Below are 20,979 nucleotides of genomic sequence, written 5' to 3'. Positions count from 1 at the left end.
TTTTTGAAAAGTAAAACATAAAAAGACCAATTTCCAATTTGATTATTGATATCATTATTTAACTCTTGTTACTTACAACAATTGGAATATGTTATTTCATTTTAAAAGATTGTCAAACCTTTCTCTTTTTTGCATCTTTAGGTATATACATACATACTTATCATATATGTATGTGTATATATATATATATATATATATATATATGCTTTTTTTCCAATTCTGAACAAAATACCCCTACATTCCCAGATTCTGTATCACATTATAACCCCTGAAATTCAGTTTGAAAATGAACCTGGTTAATTTATATTGAGAACTTGAAGCAGGGATAACTTCAAGGTAAAATAAATTGATTATTTTTTTTTCCCTTCTCTTCTTTAGTATATAAATTAAGACATCACAAAGATATCCCATGGCATAAAATCTCATCATTAAACATAACTGAACAAATATTATTTTTGCATTATTAATAGAAAAGACAATTTTTAAAAATATATCACTTCATTAAAAATGAATTTATCTTTCCTGATGAACCATGACATTATTTTTTAAATTCTGTTTTTACTTCCAAATTATCTTTGTCCATTCAACCTCTCCCTCCACTAATTGAAAAGGCAAGAAATATGCTAATTATCAATAGGAAGTCATGCTAAATATATTTCTAAATTAAATATCTTGCAGAAAAAGAAGCAAAAAATAATGAGCAAAAGATACTTCAAATTGTGATGAAAGTAAATTCATTAGATGTCAATCTGGATATGTATAGCATTTTCATCAAATCCTGATGCTCTGGAAGAATCAGTTCCAACAAGAATAAAAATGGGGTTTCTAATGCTAATGACAAAAAAAAACTTTTTTCTTCACATATTCAAGACAAGTTTTCTTAACCTCAAAAAAAAAAAAGAGGAAGAAGTTTGAGGAATTTAACAATATTTTAACCTTTCCTTTGTGAAATACCATGGTTTGGCCAGGGCAACCATTACTTTACTGCTTGCTGGACATCACTTTTTGGTTCCAAAGCTTCCTCATGGCATTTTTCATCTCTGTATTTCTCAGGGTGTAGATCAAAGGGTTCAACATAGGAGTAATGACAGTATAAAAAACAGCAAGGGATTTATCAATGGGGAAGGTATAGACAGGCCTAACATACATAAAAATGCAAGGAACAAAGAAGCACACAACAACGGTGATGTGGGAAATACAAGTAGAAAGGGCTTTTTGTCGACCTTCCAGACTTTTAGCTGTCAATGAATGTAGAATGACCCCATAGGAAATAAGCAATAGTAAAAAGACAGTTGTGCATATTGCTCCTCCATTGGCAACCACTGAAATGCCAATTATATAGGTATCTGTACAAGAAAGTTCCAATAAAGGATACATGTCACAAAAGAAGTGATCCATGACATTGGGTCCACAAAATGTGAGCTTTACAATAAAAATGAGATGAAATATTGAATGCATAAAACCTCCAAACCAGGACACCACCACAAGCAGAACACATATATGCCATCTCATAATGACTAAGTAATACAAAGGCTTACAGATGGCTACATAGCGATCATAGGCCATAAAAATGAGGAGAAAAACTTCAGTGCCACCAAAAAAATGTTCTAAGAATAGCTGGACCATGCATGCTTGGAAAGAAATGGTTGCTTTTTCTTTAAGCATATCAAGGGTCATTTTAGGGACAATGACACTGGAATAGATAGCATCTATAAAAGACAAGGAGGCAAGAAAGAAGTACATAGGGGAATTCAAGTTCTTACTTCCAAGGACAGTCATGACTATCAGGCTATTGCCCACCATAGTTAAAATGTAGATAATTAAAAATATAACAAATAGAATTTTTTGTACTTCAGGGTTCTGGGTAAGCCCCAGAAGGACAAATTCAGTGACATTGCTCCCGCTTTCCATGTATAAGTGAGTATATGTGTGTCAATGCATTTGGGAGTGAGGGGACTGTAGAGCAAAGTGTTTATTGAATACAGCACCTGACTTTCAGTTATGAAAGCCTCGAATCCAATTCTGACATATGACCCTTTAGGTGGATGGTCTTCTTAACCTTTATAAGCATCATTTTCTTTACCAAAATACTCATCACAATAGTGAAACATTACCTTACTACAAACCTTTTTTGATGGGGATAGAGGGTGAAACAGGGAGGAACAACTGATGAATGTTTTATTTGCCAAGTTAATCTCAAGTGCAAAAGTTGGATATTCTTCTGTAGTTGCATCAGATTTTTACCTATAAAGATAATTATGAAATACAAACCTTTTAATGACCCTTTCTTATATCACTTTAATTTCTCAATATATCCTCCCTTCATCTGACAGTATATGAACTATATGCTTTATCTATAGTTTTTCTTCCTTGTAATAAAGGAAAGAAGGCACATTTTCTTATTTTCTGTGACGAATTTGATCATTATATTATATTCAGGTTTTGGGGTGAATTGTTCTTTTTATATTATTATCATTCATGTGGAGATTGTTATGTTTACTTTTCTCTGCTTAAATTCATAAAAATCTCTTAACATTTGTCTAAAGTTCATATATTCATATTTTATTAACACATATTCCTTCATATCTCAGAATTCCCCAATAAATTAAATCTATATTGTTCTAGTTTTTGCTATCACAAAAAGTACTTTAATGAATATTTCTGAGTATAAAGGACTTTTGACTAAAGTCCTTTTAGGTGACTGCCTGGCAATGAGTTTCCCTATTTCAAATGGCATGATCTCCATTTCAGATGGTATAGATTTTTTTGTAAATACAATTTTTTCAACTGAAGCATCAGTCCTCTTCTAAAGCTTCCAAGGCACTTCCACATCAAGAACCTAATTTGTTCTCAGGAAAGAATAGTATATTTAGTTGTTATTGCAGTGGGAAAGAAATTAATGCCAGAAATATAAGACCATGATTCAAGGTCCTCTGATCATACATGAAAAATAATTTGATTTAAAAGTAATTAGGAACTTTCCCTTCAAACTGAGGATCATTTGGATGATTTTCATCATTGCAGAATTAAATACTGCATTGTTTCATTCAATCAACTGAGATTTATTCTATTTTAATAATAAGAATTTTTCCCAATAATATACTGTTAAACCCATTGATTGATGAAAAGATATCATAATAAATGATTATTAATATTTTCCCAAGTTTATCAAATCCTAAGTTTGAATGCATGCTAAATTAGTACATTTTTAAGAGAGAAGTAATATAAAGGTAACACATAATAATAATAAAAAAAAAACCTTGTAAATGTCATGTATTATGGCTATTATTTTTTATTTCATATTCATCAGGCATTTCAAAAGGGGATGGAAGAAATGAAAGAAACTGCATGTTTTTCTGTGCAACACTTTGTTGAAGGCTATAGTTATCTATGACTAGCCAAAACCAGATCACTAAAGCTCTGTTCTGAAATCAATAGCCTATACTATTTTCTGAATATATTGCTAAACTTCATTACACTTTTCTTGTCATCTGATTTTTTAAAAAAAATTTGCATCCTTAACTACTTAAAAAGATTAAAAATTGATGAAAAGATGACTATCATGGGTTTTGTGTTTTTTGTTTCCTTTTAAAAATAATATTCTTTCCCATTTTTCACTAAATCAATTGGTAAACATTTATTCAAGTTAGAATAACAAGCATCTACTTTATAATTCTAAGGCAGAGCATAATTTAAAACAGAAATGCAAATGACTTTTAAATTACCTCTCCACGAAGTCAATTGTTTCAAGTCCTGTATTCTGATATGATTTCCTTGGTATTGAAAGACATCTGCTTAGAGCACTGAAAACACTATTCACTCTTATCCAATATGATAGGGGTCACAGACACAAAAAAGTCCATAATAATTAATTTTTAAGTATACCTAAGTTAATTATCTCACAGTTTCTCCTCCAATCCTTCCACAATGATAAAGTTTTTCAAACAATTGCTCTTTCATAGCTTGTGAAATTGATTCCTTGTAAATTCATGAACTTAGTCATAACTCATATGTATTTTATCAACAGAGAAGCATTGTATCCATATTCAATAAAAACACCAGCCCATGTCTGTGAGTCAGTCAAATACTGTATTCTTAAAGCTACTCCTCCCCTAATTAAATCCTTTGAGTAATCTGAGCAGAAAATAGAGTCAGTCTTCACTCTTTCAATTCTGCATCTCTGGAGATGTCTCAGTGAAAAACCCTATTAGTAGAGTTAAGGGAGAAAAAAAATATATATGTCCAGATAATAAAGCAGTAGAGATATTTAAAAGAGAAATTATTATTTCCCTACATACTTAGGGATATTAAGAGGCTTTTAGTATTATGTTCAAAGTTAAGCCAAAAGATAACTTAGGTTCAGGAGTCTGGTTTCTTGAAATCCCAATCAGCAATAGAATTTAGAAGACTAAGGCACTAATCCACTAAAATAACTTTTCTTTGGGGAGCTTTATGTGGTTATGAAGTAGAATTAACTTTTATTATTACACTTATTAACTTTTAAACTTTTTAAAATAATACTTATAACTGGAATGAAAATTAAATTACTGTTAATATTTCACATATATCTCAAAAATCAAAACTTTTCAAGCTCATGAATCTCAGAAAATTGGGACTGTTGGGTAAATAGTAAAATACTATATATTTGAATTATCAAATTCAAAGAGATATAAAGCTATTTAAAATAAGGCCTTCAAGCATGGAAAACTGAAAAAAATATTGACAACCAGAATATTTGAAGGAATAGAATATAGGAGTATACAAATAAGATACTCTGATAGAAGTTCTTAAATCAAGTATAGAACCTTAATGAGAAAAGATTGTTCCATATTATATTAGAGATAGGATGTTGCCCTTTTGCTGGCATTTATAGTAAGAAATGTTTAGTAATGAAAGTATATCTTTTATTTTATCTTTTTATATTTCTCAGAAGATGAAGCATGGCCTAATGAATAGTGAGGTCACCCTAGAAAAACACAAAGTCACGGGTTTCAATGTCATTTTTAACCTATTTTAGTAAGTCAACTTATTCAAGCATATAAATGCTCGAAACAATGCTAACACTAAAAGTTCCAGAAAAAGTATTGATACAATCACACGTTTGCTTTATTTTGGGAGGGAATGTGTTATTTTTAAATAAATTTGTTGAGTGATGGACTAAAATAATAAAACAAAAATTAAGGTATTATTCCCCTCAAGGAACTAACTTCATAATTGGGAAAATATTATGCTTACTATACAAACATTTCTTTTTAAAAAATGTCTTCGTTGGTAGGGGCAGCTAGGTGGTGCAATGGATAGAGCACCAGCCTTGAATTCTGGAGGACCTGAGTTCAAATGTGGTCTCAGACACTTAACACTTCCTAGCTGTGTGATCCTGGGCAAGTCACTTAACCCCAGCCTCAGAGGGGGAAAAAAATGTCTTAGTGGGGATTAAATGACTTGCCCAGTGTGATATAGCTAGGAAATGATAAGTCTGTGAAGGCAGATTTGAATTAAGGTCCTTTTATCTTCAAGGCCAGTGTTTTTTATCCACTGCCCCAGTATTTATTTTTTTAAATATTGAGGAATGAAGTTTTGTGAAACTTGAATGACTAACTATCCCAGTAGTAAATTAAAGGTGGTTAAGAAGGAGCTATTCCAGTTACTAAAAAAGAAACTTAGTGGAATAATTACTTTGTACAAACTACTTTGAATTTAAAATATTGAGTTGTTTCAAGCATTTGCAAGTTTCAATGACTCCATTTGGGAATTTTCTGGTAAAGATACTGAAGTGCTTTGCTATTTCCTTCTCCAGTTTATTTTATGAAGGAATTGAGGAAAGAGTTAAATGACATGTTCAAGATCACACAGCTAGTTAGTATCTGAGGTTAAATTTGAACTCAGCAATATGAATCTTCCTAAAATATGAACCTCCTAAAGCACTAAACCAGTGCTTTATCCACTATTCCACCTAGCTGCCTTATTTGTTTTTTAATTAGAGAATAAATATTGAGATTAACAATAGATTACTGAATGTAGTCATAATGCAACAGATATAAAGTTTGAATGGACACAAATTACATAATGTAATTCCCCTGCTGCATCAAATCCATCAACTTCTTAAAATATCCACCATGACTGAAAACACATTTGTTGTCAATCTTTCTGAAGATTTCTTCTAGAGCATTAAAGGGCATGACCACAGATGAATTCTCAAAGAGTGTTTTAAATTGGTCTAAAGCCCAAAGAGGCTTCTTGGGAGTGCTCCTAAAAAAAAAAAAAAAAAAAAAAACTTTCAAAATTAATTAAGAGATAAAAAAGAAAAAATGAGAAAAGAAATGAGAGGTGTGCAAAAGAGAGTCAACAACTTAGAAAAAGGAAGAAAAAAGTTGACTTTAGAAAACAACTCCTAAAAAGTATCCTCGTACAAAGGCAAGATATATACTGGACAACTAATTTGAGATGTACATGTGAGATTGATTGTAGATCAGCAGAGATCAGAGCAATTGAGAATCATGAGCATGGAGATAGTAATTCATTCTTTTGGAGGTGATCACCAAGTAAAGGAAATAGGACCATCAAAAGAAGGAAAAGAGAAAAAAGGCCGAGTTCATGATCTTGAGGAATGACTACAATTAGGGGCTCTGATCTGGAGGATGATCCAGTAAGAAGACAGATACAGAGCTATCAAGTAGATAGCAGGAAAACTAGGCAAGTGCTGTCCTAGAAAGAAAAGAATATCAAGGAGGAAAGATGGATCAACAGTTACAAAATCTATACAGAGAACAAGGAAAATGAGGTTGAAAAAAAATTGACAGCTAAAAGATCCTTAGTCACTTAGAAATGAATGATTCCAGTGGAATGAGAAAGCCAGGAAGCATATTGTAAAGGATTAAGAAGAAAATGGAGAGAATCTATATAGATTTCTTTTCAAGGAGTTCAGCTACAAAGAGCAGAAGTAAAATAGCACAACGTTTAACAAAGATGAAAGAATCGAGACAGATGTGAATGTGTGTGTGTGTGTGTGTGTGTGTGTGTGTGTGTGTGTGTGTGTTCTGTGTTAGTGTGTATTGTTTTTCAGCATATTGAGACATAGGTTTATTGATAGGCAGTAAGAAATGAACCAGTGTAGGAGAGATAAAAATAAGTAAAAAGAATCAGAAATTTAAAAAAGACAATTTGTTAAAAGAGATGCAATGAATGAGATTACTTTAAGAAGTAGAAGGGCTAGCTATTCCTCACACAGAACAGATGATAGAGGAAAAATTGAAAGGTGCTTCCTTAGTTATGAGATAAGGAGAAAGGGAGAAGAGTGAATTCAAAGTAAATAAACTCTTTTCTTTTTCTCTATAAAATATGACTCAAGGATCTCTATTCAAATGTGGTGGTAGAGGGAGCTATGGAAAATTTGAAGGGGGATAAATCTTTTAGAAGAACAGCTGTGGAAAGTGAGACATAATAGGATTCCTTAGCAGCAGTGATGTTTTTTTTGAAGTTAGATGGAATAAATTTGCAAGTGTGAAAACCAACTTCACTATTTTTTATAACAATAGTATTTCATGTTATTCATAAATCATAGTTTTATAAGCTATTCTTTATTGGACAGCAGCTGTGACAGCTGATCGACCTATGCTTACTAATTATATAAATGGAATACCATTAGAAGAATTGGTAGACCCGGGTGCAAGATTGTACAGTTATTAGAGGTGCCAATTGGCCCAGATACTAGCCAAAGATTAAGGCAGACACCTACCTGTCTGGTGTAGGAGGATCAATAGCAGCAGAAGTTAGTGCTATGTCTTTGACATAGACATTGGACATGGAAAATGAAACAGGAGTTTTTACTCCTTTTGTGGTTGAAAAAATCCCCATCAATCTGTGGGGAAGAGACATTTTACAGCAGATAGGATTACAAATAAGTACTTTGTCTTTTTAGGCAGGGTTGCTGTTGAAGGCCTACCTGCACTCTCACAGGTTCCTATTCAATAGAAGACTTGATTCACCAGTGTAGGTAGAACAGTGGCCCTTAAGAAGTGATAAAATTCAGGCCTTATTAGACATAGTGCAAGAACAACTTGACCAAGGACACTTGCGGCCTTCTCTAAGTCCTTGGAATTCCCCAGCATTTGTGGTGAAAAAAAAAAATCTGGAAAATGGAGGATGTTAACTGATCTAAGACGAGTAATGAACAGATGGAAACTATGGGAACTCTTTCAACCAATGAATTTGCTCCTTTTAAAGGTTGTGTAAACTCATTTTCAGAACTCCTTTTAAAGGTATAAACTCCTTTAAATGTATAAACTCTTTTTTCAGAAGTCTAAAGGTGTAAACTCCTAAAGGTGTGAACTCTGAGCTAGAGAATTGTTTAGACAACCTGAGCTATCACCTTGTAATCCTACCACCTTCCCCTTTCTTTTGATTTAGAACATAGGGTGGTAATGACCTTGAAACATAAATCCATCAAAATGGGAGGTATTACATATAATTACATAAATTACATAAATATTTAGTAACATACACATGCTAGAAGTGATGTAACAAATAACATGATCAAATAATCATAAAATGAGAATTTATACATGTCCATAAGTCCATTGTCCATTAGTTCATGTTCCATGAATCCCAAAATCCTGCAAGTTTTTAAAGTCCTACAATAGTCTTCATCAACAATTTTTCATCTCAAGGAATCCAATGATCTCTGCTGGTTTTCAAGTCTTTTAACAGTCTTCTTTTTTGTCAGCCATGTTCTTTCAGTATCAGATGTTTTTTAGATCTTCTCCTTTGCTTTTGTTTTGTTTTGTTTTGTTTTGTTTTTGCCTCTCCTCAGGTGCTTGTTGCCACCCATCCTTCTCCATCTGTTTCTTTCTGTCTATTACAATACAAGCAAACCCTTTCTCCCAAGCAGTTAACCTATCTGGTCCCTTCTATTTACCTCTTTCTAAATCTCTTCTCATCATCTGGCAATTACATTGAAGCTGTTTACACTGGACACTGCCCTGTTGGTTTAAAAGGCCTATATTCTCCCCAAGTATAATCCATTTCTGCAATCTGATTGCCTTTTGGCTGACTTATCAAGTAATCCCTTTGTTCCATGTGATTACTTTTCAGCTGATAGATCACATCAGAGTCCTGACCTTCTAAAGGCTCTTTGGGTGTAACCTCAGCTGCCATCATGCCCCACCTATCTTCTGATTAATATCTTGGAGCTGGGCTTTGCCTCTCATTTCCCTGGGTCAATCTACATTTGAGGCCCAGTGGAAGCCCTTGTGACATTTTGGACATGGAGTTTTAGGTTTTTTCTCACCCTGTCTTCTCACTCTATGGAGGATGTTAACTGATCTAAGAAGAGTAAATGAACAGATGGAAACTATGGGAACTCTTCAGCCTGGACTTCCATCTCCTACTCAGTTGCCAAGAGAATGGCCTCTTTGGGTTATAGACATTAAGGATTGTTTCTATTCTATCCCTCTAGAAAAGGAGGATATGAAAAGATTTGCTTTTTCCGTGTTTAGTGTTAATTTGGCTGAGCCTTATAAAAGATATGAATGGACAGTTTTGCCACAGGGAATGAAAAACAGCCCTACTATGTGCCAAATGTATGTTGCTGCTGCTCTTGCTCCAGTAAGAAAAGCATTTCCAAAAGTAATATGGTTACATTATATGGATGATATTTTGGGATGTGCACCTGAGGAACAAATGTTAGAAGCATATCTACAAAATACCACCGAAACACACTAAACTACTACAAACTGCATATAGCTACAGAAAAAATTCAAAGACATGCTCCTTTTCAATATTTAGGATATGAAGTATATCCTAAGATAACCACTTGCAACCAGGACAGAGTAGCCTAAAAGACTCACAGAAGATTCCCAGGTGCATGAGAACTGCAGTGCTCTGACTCTTTGCCATGGGCTCCCTGTGCTGTAGTCTGGGCTTGGCAGGCTGGAAGAACCTCAGGTCTTTTTGAAATAGGAGGACAATCTTCCTCTGGAAATCTGATGTGCACAAATAGTTGTGGCTTCTGTGACTCCAAAACTAGTTTGGAGGCTTAATCTGATGTTGGTCTGAGAAAAGGTCAGAGGAGGTCACAGAAAGTGGTGTCTGGTCTCCACCTTCTTCAACCCCTTTCTTTCTTCCTTTGAGTAATAACCAGCTGCATCTGCAAGAATTGATAGCAAACCAGACATCCTTGAAAATAACTTAGTGATTTAAAATACTATAGCAGACTCCCTGGTGTCTACCTGCCTCCTTCAAAAGCAACAGATTTCCTTGATGCAAAAATAGGACAGGGATTAACAGAATTGGATTTAGGTTTGGAGAATATTTAAATTTTCAATTATCTGAGCATCTACCATTTTCCCTACATACTCAATAATTATAACTATTATGCTTCAAACAGACAAGGGCAAGTTTGTAAACACTTTTTAAATATAACAAAGCAGATAATATCAGATTACAATGGATAGTCTATGTGAAAACTATTCTTCCTTAGGGAAGAAAAGCTACAACCATACAGAATAGTACTTTAGAAGTAATATGATGTGTGAGTAACCCAATTAATTGGAAGATTCTTCCTTAGAGCGTTTGGCTGAGCTGCATGTTGTAAAAATAGATTTGTAGACCTCTGATTCTTCACTGTCTGCTATGGATCTCTTAGTGGTTCCAGAAGATGATTTACTGATTTTTCCTGAAGAATTTCCATTTGTTCCTATTGTTTTCTGACTAGAAATGAGTTTCTTCTCTTTAGAATTTAAGCTTTTTTCTTCATATTTTAAACCTTTAACTTTTGATGGTCCTGGAGATTCTTTGGTGACATCTAACTTAGAAGCTGATTCTTCGGCCTTGGGCTTTTTGAATTTCTTTTCCAATTTTATTTTGAGTCGTCTGTCTTCCATTCTCTTCTTTAATACATCTACATCCTCTTTATTGCCATTAAGTACAATGACATCATCTTCTTGAAAAGGGACACCACATGTATGACAAACTTCAGCTTTGATTTCTTTCAAGGATCGTTCAGAAAATACACAACCACAGCAGCGTAAGAAGCAAAACCTGTGCCGACCATTCATCTCCAGACCTACAATAGGGCAAATAAATCGAGCACGCTGGAGATCATCATATTTATCACCTTTTGTATTTCCTTTATCACCACTCCAGGATGGATTATCAGAGAGTTTCAGCTCTGTCACATTCTTAATGCTCTTAATGTGAGATGCTGCCTGCCCAAGAGCTTTGTCATTAGATTTGTCCAATAAAAACTCAATGACTGCATCTTTGTTATAAAGTCTGCCAAGTTCACAAGCTACTATTGGTCTTCTTAGAATTTCTTGACTTAATGTACAATAGTTCCATTGGGCCACTAATTCAGCATTTTTGTCAACCTTTTCCACCTTCTTCGGCCCCTTCACCAGTTCATGCCTTTTGGGAATCGTGCCCCCGTCGCAGCCCATCTCTCTTCAGTACTATTTGTTTCTGCAGTTTGCCCTACCTCTTTGAAGGTCCGGGTAGCTCCTCTAAAGGGCTCAGAATAAGTCCTTGTCAGGATAAGCAAAAGTCCTTGCCCCACGTTGTGGACACCAAATTGTAAAGGCTCTGAATTGTAAAGGTCAGGTTGTCTCTAAGTTGTCCTTGGACTGCTATCTCAACTCACTCTCCCAGTCAGACTCTTCTTCCTCCAGAGTGCTGTCCCAACTTTGTCCTAGAGTAGACTACTCTCTGGGCCCAATGTTGTCTTCTTTTATCCTCACAGAAATTGTAGTGAGAACTCAACTGGGCTTGTGAGAAATACTTCAACAATGAACTTGCTCCTTTTAAAGGTTGTATAAACTCCTTTTAAAGGTGTAAACTCCTTTAAATGTGTAAACTCTTTTTCAGAAATCTAAAGGTGTAAACTCCTAAAGGTGTGAACTCTGAGCTAGAGAATTGTTTAGACAACTTGAGTTATCATCTTATAATCCTAACAATTCTCCAGTTGATTGTCATACCTTCATATATATATATATATATATATATATATATATATATATATATATATGTATATGTGTGTGTGTGTGTGTGTGTGTGTGTATAATGTACATATAAATTTCTTATTCATTTTAAATGTTAGGACAGAAAGGATATTTCCATGTATATAGCAGAACATAAAGAGAGGTTTCAAAAAGAATAAATATGAATTTTAATTTTAAGTTGTTTATTAAAAAATCTATGTAATAAATACTATACATTGTACATTGTTGTCAAAGATACTCAACTTTTCTATGCTTCCTTCTAAATTTTCTTCTGTTCCCTACTGTGCAGTATACATTTTTTTTTTTATTCCCTTCCTACACTTTCCTACAGAAGGCTACAATGAAACAAAAATGCTATACATACATATCTAGGAGTGTTTGTGTGTATGCATATATATACACATTCACACATGAATATGCATACATATATACATATGTAATATATGCACAAACCTCTGGACATTATATATATAATATATATCATATTATACTTGTATAAGTATATATATTCACAAAAACTCTTTGTGGTGGCAAAGAAATTAAACTGAGGATGATATGTACACACACACACACACACACACACATATATATATATATGTATATATATATATATATATGCATTTACATATGTATGAATTTATAGCAAATCTCTATAATGCAAGTGAGCATTTATTTCTTTTTTCTTATCTCATAAATAAATGTCCAATATCATTATATTTTGTTTAAAAACTATGCACAATTTGGCAACTGTTGTGTCAAAGTTTGAAAATACTTTCTTAAATGACAATATTAGTGATTTAAATAATTTTTCACATGTCTAGTGATAGCTTGGTTTGGGACTTCTTGCTCTTACATCTTTTTGAGCATTTATACTTTTTGAGCATTTATCATTTAGGTAATGCATATTTTGATTCTCATCTTATTCATTATAGATGATTTTTACTAAAGGTAATGATGAAAATCATCAATGAAACAAATCTGAATCTCTTATTCAAGTATGTTCAGGTTGATTGAGTTGAATTGGAAGATCTATATCACTGCAGTGGGGCTTTCCTGAAGTGAGTGTTAGCTTTAGGTTAAAAAGAAAAAAAAAAATTATTGAAATGGTTTCTAATATACCCTATTCTATCCAATTTTTTTGTTGTTCAGTCATTTTTAAAGGCATGTTCAACTTTTTGTGAAGCCTTTTGAGGTTTTCTTGATAAAGACACTGGAGTTATTAGTAATTTTCTTCTCCAACTTATTTTATAGGTGGTGGTGAGTTTAGACAAACAGTTAAATGACTTGTTCAGAGTCACACAGCTTATAAGTGTCTGAAACTGTGTTAGAATTCTGAAAGATAACTCTTCTTAACACTAGGCCTGGCATTCTATCTTTTGTACCAGTTAGTTGCCTTGTTCCCTCCAAATCTCTGTGTGGGGAGTAGAAAACATGATAAGAGATTTTCATTTGCACTTATAATTGAAAAACACTTATAGCTTTCAGATATTTAGTCATTTCCTTAAGCCTAATAATATATTTGACCAAAACTTCCAAGCTGACAAATGTCTGGAGACTTGACAAAGTAAGTAGATCCACCATAATCCATTTTTACTAAGTTAATTTGGGAAGGGTGCACCAGAGATATGTCATTAGCATGATATTCCCTGATTGTACCTGATTTATATTGGACACAGTTTCCTTGGTGAGCCAGATCCTAAAATAATAATGGGAACATTTCATTCTTCTTCTTCTTCTATGGCACATAATTGATGCTCCCAATATAAAGAGAAGAATGAATGGAGAATATCTGCTTTATTATATAAACACCTTCCCCAAATCATGTATCTTTTAGGAAAAAACCTTTTTAGCCCCATTAATAATTAATTCCTTTGGGAGCACAATCTGGGCATGAAAATAGGTCCCTAAAGCTTATAATATGCAATTTAGTTGCATTTCTCATGACAAGGCCATCAGAGAAGAGGTAAGAATATAGATGGTCATTTAAAGTTACTTCTGTTTGTTGTCATAAAAAGTGTATAGACCTCCATAATATCTTTATGCTCGGGGATGGGTTTTTTGTTTTATTTTGTTGTTGTTGCTTCTAGTGTTAGAGAATGTGGTACTGAATAAAATTTAATTTTTCTAGATGCATAGTGAGGGAGATCTGGGATATAAGACTCATGAAAATACCATTATTAAAAATAAATAACTGATTGACTCTATGGTTGAACCATTGCCACCATCATCCTATTCAATGACAATATCATCATTAAAGTGAGAATTTGCTTGAATACTTGAGAAAGCATTGTTATCCATGCATCAGAACAGGGTAAGTCATTCCACATATATCAGGCTATATTTCCTGTTTGCTTCTAGGCTTGTTTTAAGAACCCAGTTTTATACTGTAGATTGAATCTATTAAAAATCATGAAATATGGCATAGAATGGATAAATATGAAATATATTAAGCAGAGTATCAGTTCTAGTAGACTTTGTAGGGGTGTATGCTTGAATTACAGTGAGTCAGACAATTCAATTTTTGATTTTCTCACCCTTCACATTTCTGATCCTCAGTTTCCTCTCCTGCAAAAATAAAATAATAATATTTTTCATGGCCACCATCTGGGGTTGGATGGGAAGAAAGTTCTTGGTAAAATATAAACTATCATATAAATGTAATTTATTTACATTTAACAGGCAAAATATCTGAAGAAAAAATAGCATAACCAAAGGTAAAAGAGTCACTTACAATGATTCTATGACATGTTTTGTAATTCTTATACCAGACTTCATTGCCATTAAGGAATAAACTTTAAATTGGAATAATCCAAATCTCAAACTCTTGAAACATATATGCATAGATGATTAAATGTCATAAAATATAAAAAATTAGTAAATGAAGAATAAGGTTCCTTTACTAGTTCTAGATCTTCACTTTCTTCCAGATTGTAGGGGACTCTTCAGGAAATTGAATTTTTATTTCAAAAAATCAGACCAATTATTAGCTAGTAAAAAAGAAAGAGACACACAGAGAGATAGACAGAAAAACAACCAGAGAGAGAAAAGTTCTAATAGAAGAAAGGAAAGAGATAGGAAAGGGAAGTGATAAATATTAATAAACATCAAAACACCGTGTACCAAACATTGTGATAAATACTTTAGAAATATTATTGTGGGGCAGGTAGATGGTACAGCAGATAGAACACCAGTCCTGAAATCAGGGCAACCTGAATTCAAATCTGGCCTCATAACACTTACTAACTGTGTGACCCTGGGCAAGTAATTTAACCTCAACTGTGTCATGAAACAAACAAATAAACAAACAAGTATTGATAGAATGGGATATAAGCCTCTGGTAATGTTTTGTGTGCAGAAAGAAAGATAACTTCTTTATAAAAGTCTACATTAAAAGGACAAAAGGAGGGAAGATATAAGGAAACTGAATTTTTTCAAAGGAAGCATAATGACAATAATTTAGGATGAATCAATTATTTTCTCTGTAAACTTCATAGGCTTAATAGATCTCCAGGAAGTGTAATGGATAATATTCTTTACAAAAGAATAGCAGGTTTTGAACCTGAGTTTTTTGGAGGATGAATGAAATAGTGATTGAAAACTAAAATAATTTTCTTGTAAAAGTGAGGAGCCTTTTGAGAATAAATGAAACAAAATTATAATGGATCCATTCACTAGAATTGATATATGCATTAAAATTTATCAATTCAAAAACTATGAAAGAGAAAAACAGATTAAAAATAAAAAAGATTAACAGTATGTGTATAGTAATGGGGGAACGATATCTGAGAATACAAGATGGCAAATAGCTCAATTGATTAAGTAAAGGCTTAAGATTTTGAAGAAGGAGAAATAATAGACAGAACTGGGAGGAAAGAGAAAATTGTAATGATTTGGAAAGTGAATCCAATAGAGTAGAATAAGTGAGGCTAAAGAACAGAGAGCTTGGATAACATCAAATACGTTGAGAAGGGAAATGTAAATCACAACATCACTGAGATGTCCTAGTTAGGTTAGAGTGGTCTAAATTATGACCCATCTTTTTGGACTTTGAAGTGGAATAATCCTATAGAATATAGGGATTGCTGAACACATAGGACTGTTCATAGCACACAGTAAGTTATTAATAAATTTTTACTGACTGATTGGAGGATCTTAATGAACTAATAGGCAAGGATATTCAAGAGAATAAAAATATATTGAAGCCACTATTATAAAGGTATCTTTCAGTTAGCAAGAAAGACTAAGAAAAAGTTATTGAACTCCTTGAGAAATTAAAAAGGTGCTTTAGAATGTAATGATGATCTACAACTGCAATGTGGTGGGGATAGATAAATACATACAAAGAAATTCAGAAGTTGATAAATTACAGATAGATGATATGGGTATGGTGATAAAGACAGGTATAGTTAAATAGATAGGAAGACAAATCTTAAAGAAAAAAACCCAGGGAGCTGACAGATTGCAGCAGATGTGGGGAAGGTATAAATGTGCTAGTGGGGAACATATAAGCCAATTCCCTTTATTTATATATTGTGTTTAAAAAAATCTTAATTGCCATTGAAGATAATAGTATTCTTTAGTGAAATTCTTCTGTGAGAGAATTGTTTCTATTAATGAAAGACAGAATATGGAAGAAGAGAATGAAAGAAGAAGATAATTTGTTAAAGATAAAGCTGATATTTTAGATGGAATAATTGATATAGTTATCATCAAATTTTAGGGACATCAGGTTATCATTTCCCACTCTAGTCTTTCTTCTTCCATATATGTCACAACAATAGTTATCACAATATGATCCTAAAACTTCACTCTTAAGAGCTTTCCTCATTTTGGATAATTGCTCCTTAATAAGATAGGACCTTAAATAAGTCATTTATGGCAAATATGGCAATAAACCATTAGATGTCTTTGATATTTAAAATTCATATTTAGATATTTTAATTTAAAAGTTAATACATTATTGGACTACTTGTTATTTAGGGGAGAGAGTGGGATAGCCGAAGGGAAAAATTTGAAAGAAAAGGTTTTGCAAGGGTCAATGTTGAAAAAATTACCCATACATATTAGTTTGTAACAACACACTGCTGACTCATAAAGAGCTTAGAAATCACCAATTAAGGTGATTTGCTTTAGTTGATTCTCACTTTATTGCATATTAAATATAGCATAATGTTTTAGTCTGTCAAGAATGTGTTGATCATGGTATTATGTATCCCTCCTAAAGTTTGTGCCATCTGTGACTAAGTTATTGATGTCAAATATGCCTTTATCCAAGTAGATTGTAGAAATATTAAATAGTCTTAAGAAATGTCTATGGTTCTTGATAGACACTTAATTTTAAGGTAATATTAAATCAGACATTATTGTCTGTTTCCCAACATTAAATGAATTCCCAATCTATCTAAAATATATTATCACCAGAACCACATCACTAGTTTGTCTATGAAAATAGCAAGAGAGGTTTGATGGAATATTCTTACTAAAATGGCTCTGTAAGGATAAAAAGCAGTTTTCACAAGTAGCATACCTAATCTAATCACATCTTAAGAGCACTCATATTTAGAAGAAAACATACAAGGACGGGATCAATCTACTCAACCATTATTCTGATGAGAGAACAGAGGCAAAAATACACTAAGTAACATGGCCAGGTTTATACAACTAGATCTTGAATAGAATTGATGGATTAAAATCTGGGCAACATGAATTCAAACATGTCTTAGAAGCCTGTTAGGTGTTTCTCTAGGAAAATAACAAACTTTCTTTGCCTCAGTTCCCTTATCTCTAAAATGAGTAGAATTATAATATCCATCCCAAAGTGTTGTTATAAGAATGAAATGAGATCACATGTGTATATAACTTTATAGAGGAATTACAAGTATAAAACCAGTAAGTAGTACTTTAAGTAGTACTTTTCAAGTACCCTGCAAATAACAGCTACTATAATTTCTAGTAATATGCAGCTAAGGGGGATTTTAACTGAAATCCTATTGAATTATGAGCCTTTTGCACTCAAAGCATATGACTCTTCACCAAGATACTTTAAGTTTAAGGGAACAGAGATTCAGTGGGTATAAATCACCTATTTTAAGTTCACCAAGGGACAAGGCCATTTGGTATATGAATATATATATTCAGACCAGTCTCTTTCTATGATAACTTTCTAGAGCAGTCCAATAATACAAGACTCCTTTACTGAAAACTTTTACTTTCTTTACAGCTAAAACAACTCTTGCTTGAATTCAACATCTATATGGAAAAATGGGTAATGGAAATAATGTGACTGAATTTATCCTATTGGGACTCACTGAGAATCCAGAGATGCAGAAAATTATTTTCATTGTATTTTCCATTATGTATGTTGTAACAATGGTGGGTAATATACTCATTGTCCTTACTATTGTCATCACCCCTAGTCTGGATTCCCCCATGTACTTTTTTCTTGCCTATCTGTCCTTTATAGATGCTTGTTATTCTTCTGTTAATGCACCTAAACTCATTATAGACTCACTCTATGAAAAGAAAACCATTTTCTTCAATGGTTGCATGATACAAGTGTTTGGAGAACATTTCTTTGGAGGGGCTGAGGTCATTCTGCTCACAGTAATGGCCTATGACCGCTATGTGGCAATTTGCAAGCCCCTGCACTACATGAGTATCATGAATTGGCGGTTACGTAGCCTCTTGATGGGTGTGGTGTGGATAGGAGGTTTACTTCATGCAACCATACAGATGCTGTTCCTGATCCAATTACCCTTTTGTGGTCCCAATGTCATAGATCACTTTATGTGTGACTTAAATCCTTTGCTGAACCTTGCCTGCACTGACACTCACATCCTTGGACTATTTGTCGCAGCCAACAGTGGTTTCATATGCTTGTTAAACTTCCTCTTGCTAATGGTCTCCTATAGTGTTATTCTGAGTTCTCTGAAATCTCACAGTTTAGAGGGTAGACGCAAAGCCCTCTCTACCTGTGGCTCCCATATCACCGTGGTTGTCTTATTTTTTGTCCCCTGTATTATTGTCTACATGAGGCCTGGTACAGCCTTTCCCATTGATAAAGGTATTGCTGTATTCTACACAATGATCACTCCCATGTTAAACCCTTTGATTTACACACTGAGAAATGCCCAAATGAAAAATGCTATCAGAAAATTGTTCAGCCGGAAGGAGATTTTGGTTGCCCAGTAATGGACACTTAATAAAACTACCAGATTCAAAGTCATGTGTTAGGAGGAGGAAGGGAAAATATACAAAGAAAGATTTTGTTGATTAGTGCAAGGAATATTCAAGGATATACTTTTAAAAATTGTTATGTAGCATTCATTGAATCTACATTGAGATATTTTCCTGTTTGATTTCTTCTAATGTTTAAAGAGGATTCTTAGTGGGGGTATATATTAGCAAGCCCAAGTTATTTTTAAGTACACTTTATGAATAAATAAGAGGAGAAATGGAAGACATCCTCATTGAAAAGACTGTATTATATCCCTTAATATATTCTATACAATACTATATATGTACTATATAGTATACTATATATACTATACAATACAAATAAAGTAAGCATCAGATTTTTTTCAGAAATTGAAATATTAATATAGAATAGTTTTAATTTGAAAAAAAATCAGTTAAATTTCACAAGCATTTTGTATGTGCCTATTATGTTTCAGGCATTGTGTACAATGCCAAGAACATAGAATTTAACAAATGCTTGTTGAGTGACTGAGTGTTTTGTGTGTTGAATAGATAGGAAAAATTAAAATCATCATTGTCCTCATACATTTTGCACTATATTTGGGGGTGGGGGAGCATGAACATTCAGAAGTAAATACAGAAGATATACAAAACAAAATCTAAGTCATTATAAAGGGAGCCTTGTACATTGGGGACATATAGGAAATTACTACTCATCTCATGTAAAAGACGCTTTTGTCTAAGTTTGCCCCAAATACTACTAGATAAATAAAAGTGGAATTTCAAAGGAGATGATGTACTATATGTGAGGGATAGTTTGATGGCTAATTTTAAAATGCAGAACATGGGAAGGAAATCAGTGTTGTAATCAAAGGACAACAAACACTTTTGAAGATCACCTTTCTAAAGGCCTTCTCCCAAAATGAATTGAGTTCCAAATCCATCCATCTGTGTTATCTAACCTACATTTGTTCATCAGCATTTATATTGCCTTCTGCATTTGATTTTGAAGCTTTTATGTCCTAATTAATACATGGTTAATTTTTATGTAAGTGCTATGTACTGCTGATAAAAAGGTATTTTGTTTTCTGATTCCATTCTATGTTCTTCAGAATCTATCATATCTAAGTTTTCTAGGACTCTATTAACATCTCTATTTTATTTTATATTTATTTCATGGTTGAATTTGTCTAATTTTGAGAGGGAAACTTGAGGTTCCCTCCCTAATATAGTCTAGCTGTGTATTTCTTCTTGTAACTTGCTTAATATCTTCTCTAAGAATTAGGATGTTCTACCACTTGGTGCATATAAATTTAGTATCAATACTAATTCAATGTTTAGGATATCTTTTAACAGCATATAATTTCCTTCCTCATCTGTTTTAATTAGATTCATTCTTACTTTTGCTTTTTCTGAGATCAGAATTGGTATTCCTGTTTTGTTTTTTTTTTTCTTTCTGCTTCAAGCAAAGCATATTTAATTTTGCTCCAGTCTTTTTTTTTTTTAACCTTTTTTACCTTTACTTTGTGTATCTTTTTGTTCAAATGGGTTTCTTATATGCAATGTATTGTAAGATTCTGTTTTTTTTTAATCCATTCTGTTATTCAATTTTGTTTTATGTAAGAGTTCATCCCATTCATATTTATAATTAGGATTACCAACTCTATATTTTCCTTCATCCTTCATATTCTTCCCATATATATATATACTTTTGTTCTCTCTTTTTACTCTCTCCCTCTGTAGTAGTATTTTTTTCTTAATCAACTCTCCCTCTACCTGCTCTACCTTT

The 20,979-nt window shown here is 33.0% G+C and overlaps 2 protein-coding genes and 1 pseudogene across 2 annotated transcripts; 1 reads left to right on the top strand and 2 right to left on the bottom strand.

The window, feature by feature from the left end:
- Nucleotides 1-981: 981 nt before the first annotated feature.
- LOC141546089 (olfactory receptor 4A47-like) lies at nucleotides 982-1,911 on the bottom strand. The gene has a single exon (XM_074273628.1). It carries the CDS (start codon nucleotides 1,909-1,911, stop codon nucleotides 982-984), a length of 930 nt encoding a protein of 309 aa, XP_074129729.1.
- Nucleotides 1,912-10,541: 8,630 nt separating this feature from the next.
- LOC141545608 (replication termination factor 2 pseudogene) lies at nucleotides 10,542-11,455 on the bottom strand (annotated as a pseudogene).
- Nucleotides 11,456-18,254: 6,799 nt separating this feature from the next.
- Nucleotides 18,255-19,184, top strand: LOC141545383 (olfactory receptor 4C46-like). Its single transcript, XM_074272376.1, has one exon. It carries the CDS (start codon nucleotides 18,255-18,257, stop codon nucleotides 19,182-19,184), a length of 930 nt encoding a protein of 309 aa, XP_074128477.1.
- The last annotated feature ends 1,795 nt before the right edge of the window (nucleotides 19,185-20,979 follow it).

This window comes from Sminthopsis crassicaudata, chromosome 6 (assembly GCF_048593235.1).
Source record: "Sminthopsis crassicaudata isolate SCR6 chromosome 6, ASM4859323v1, whole genome shotgun sequence".
NCBI lineage: Eukaryota > Metazoa > Chordata > Mammalia > Dasyuromorphia > Dasyuridae > Sminthopsis > Sminthopsis crassicaudata.
This window is presented reverse-complemented; position numbering and strand designations above follow the sequence as displayed.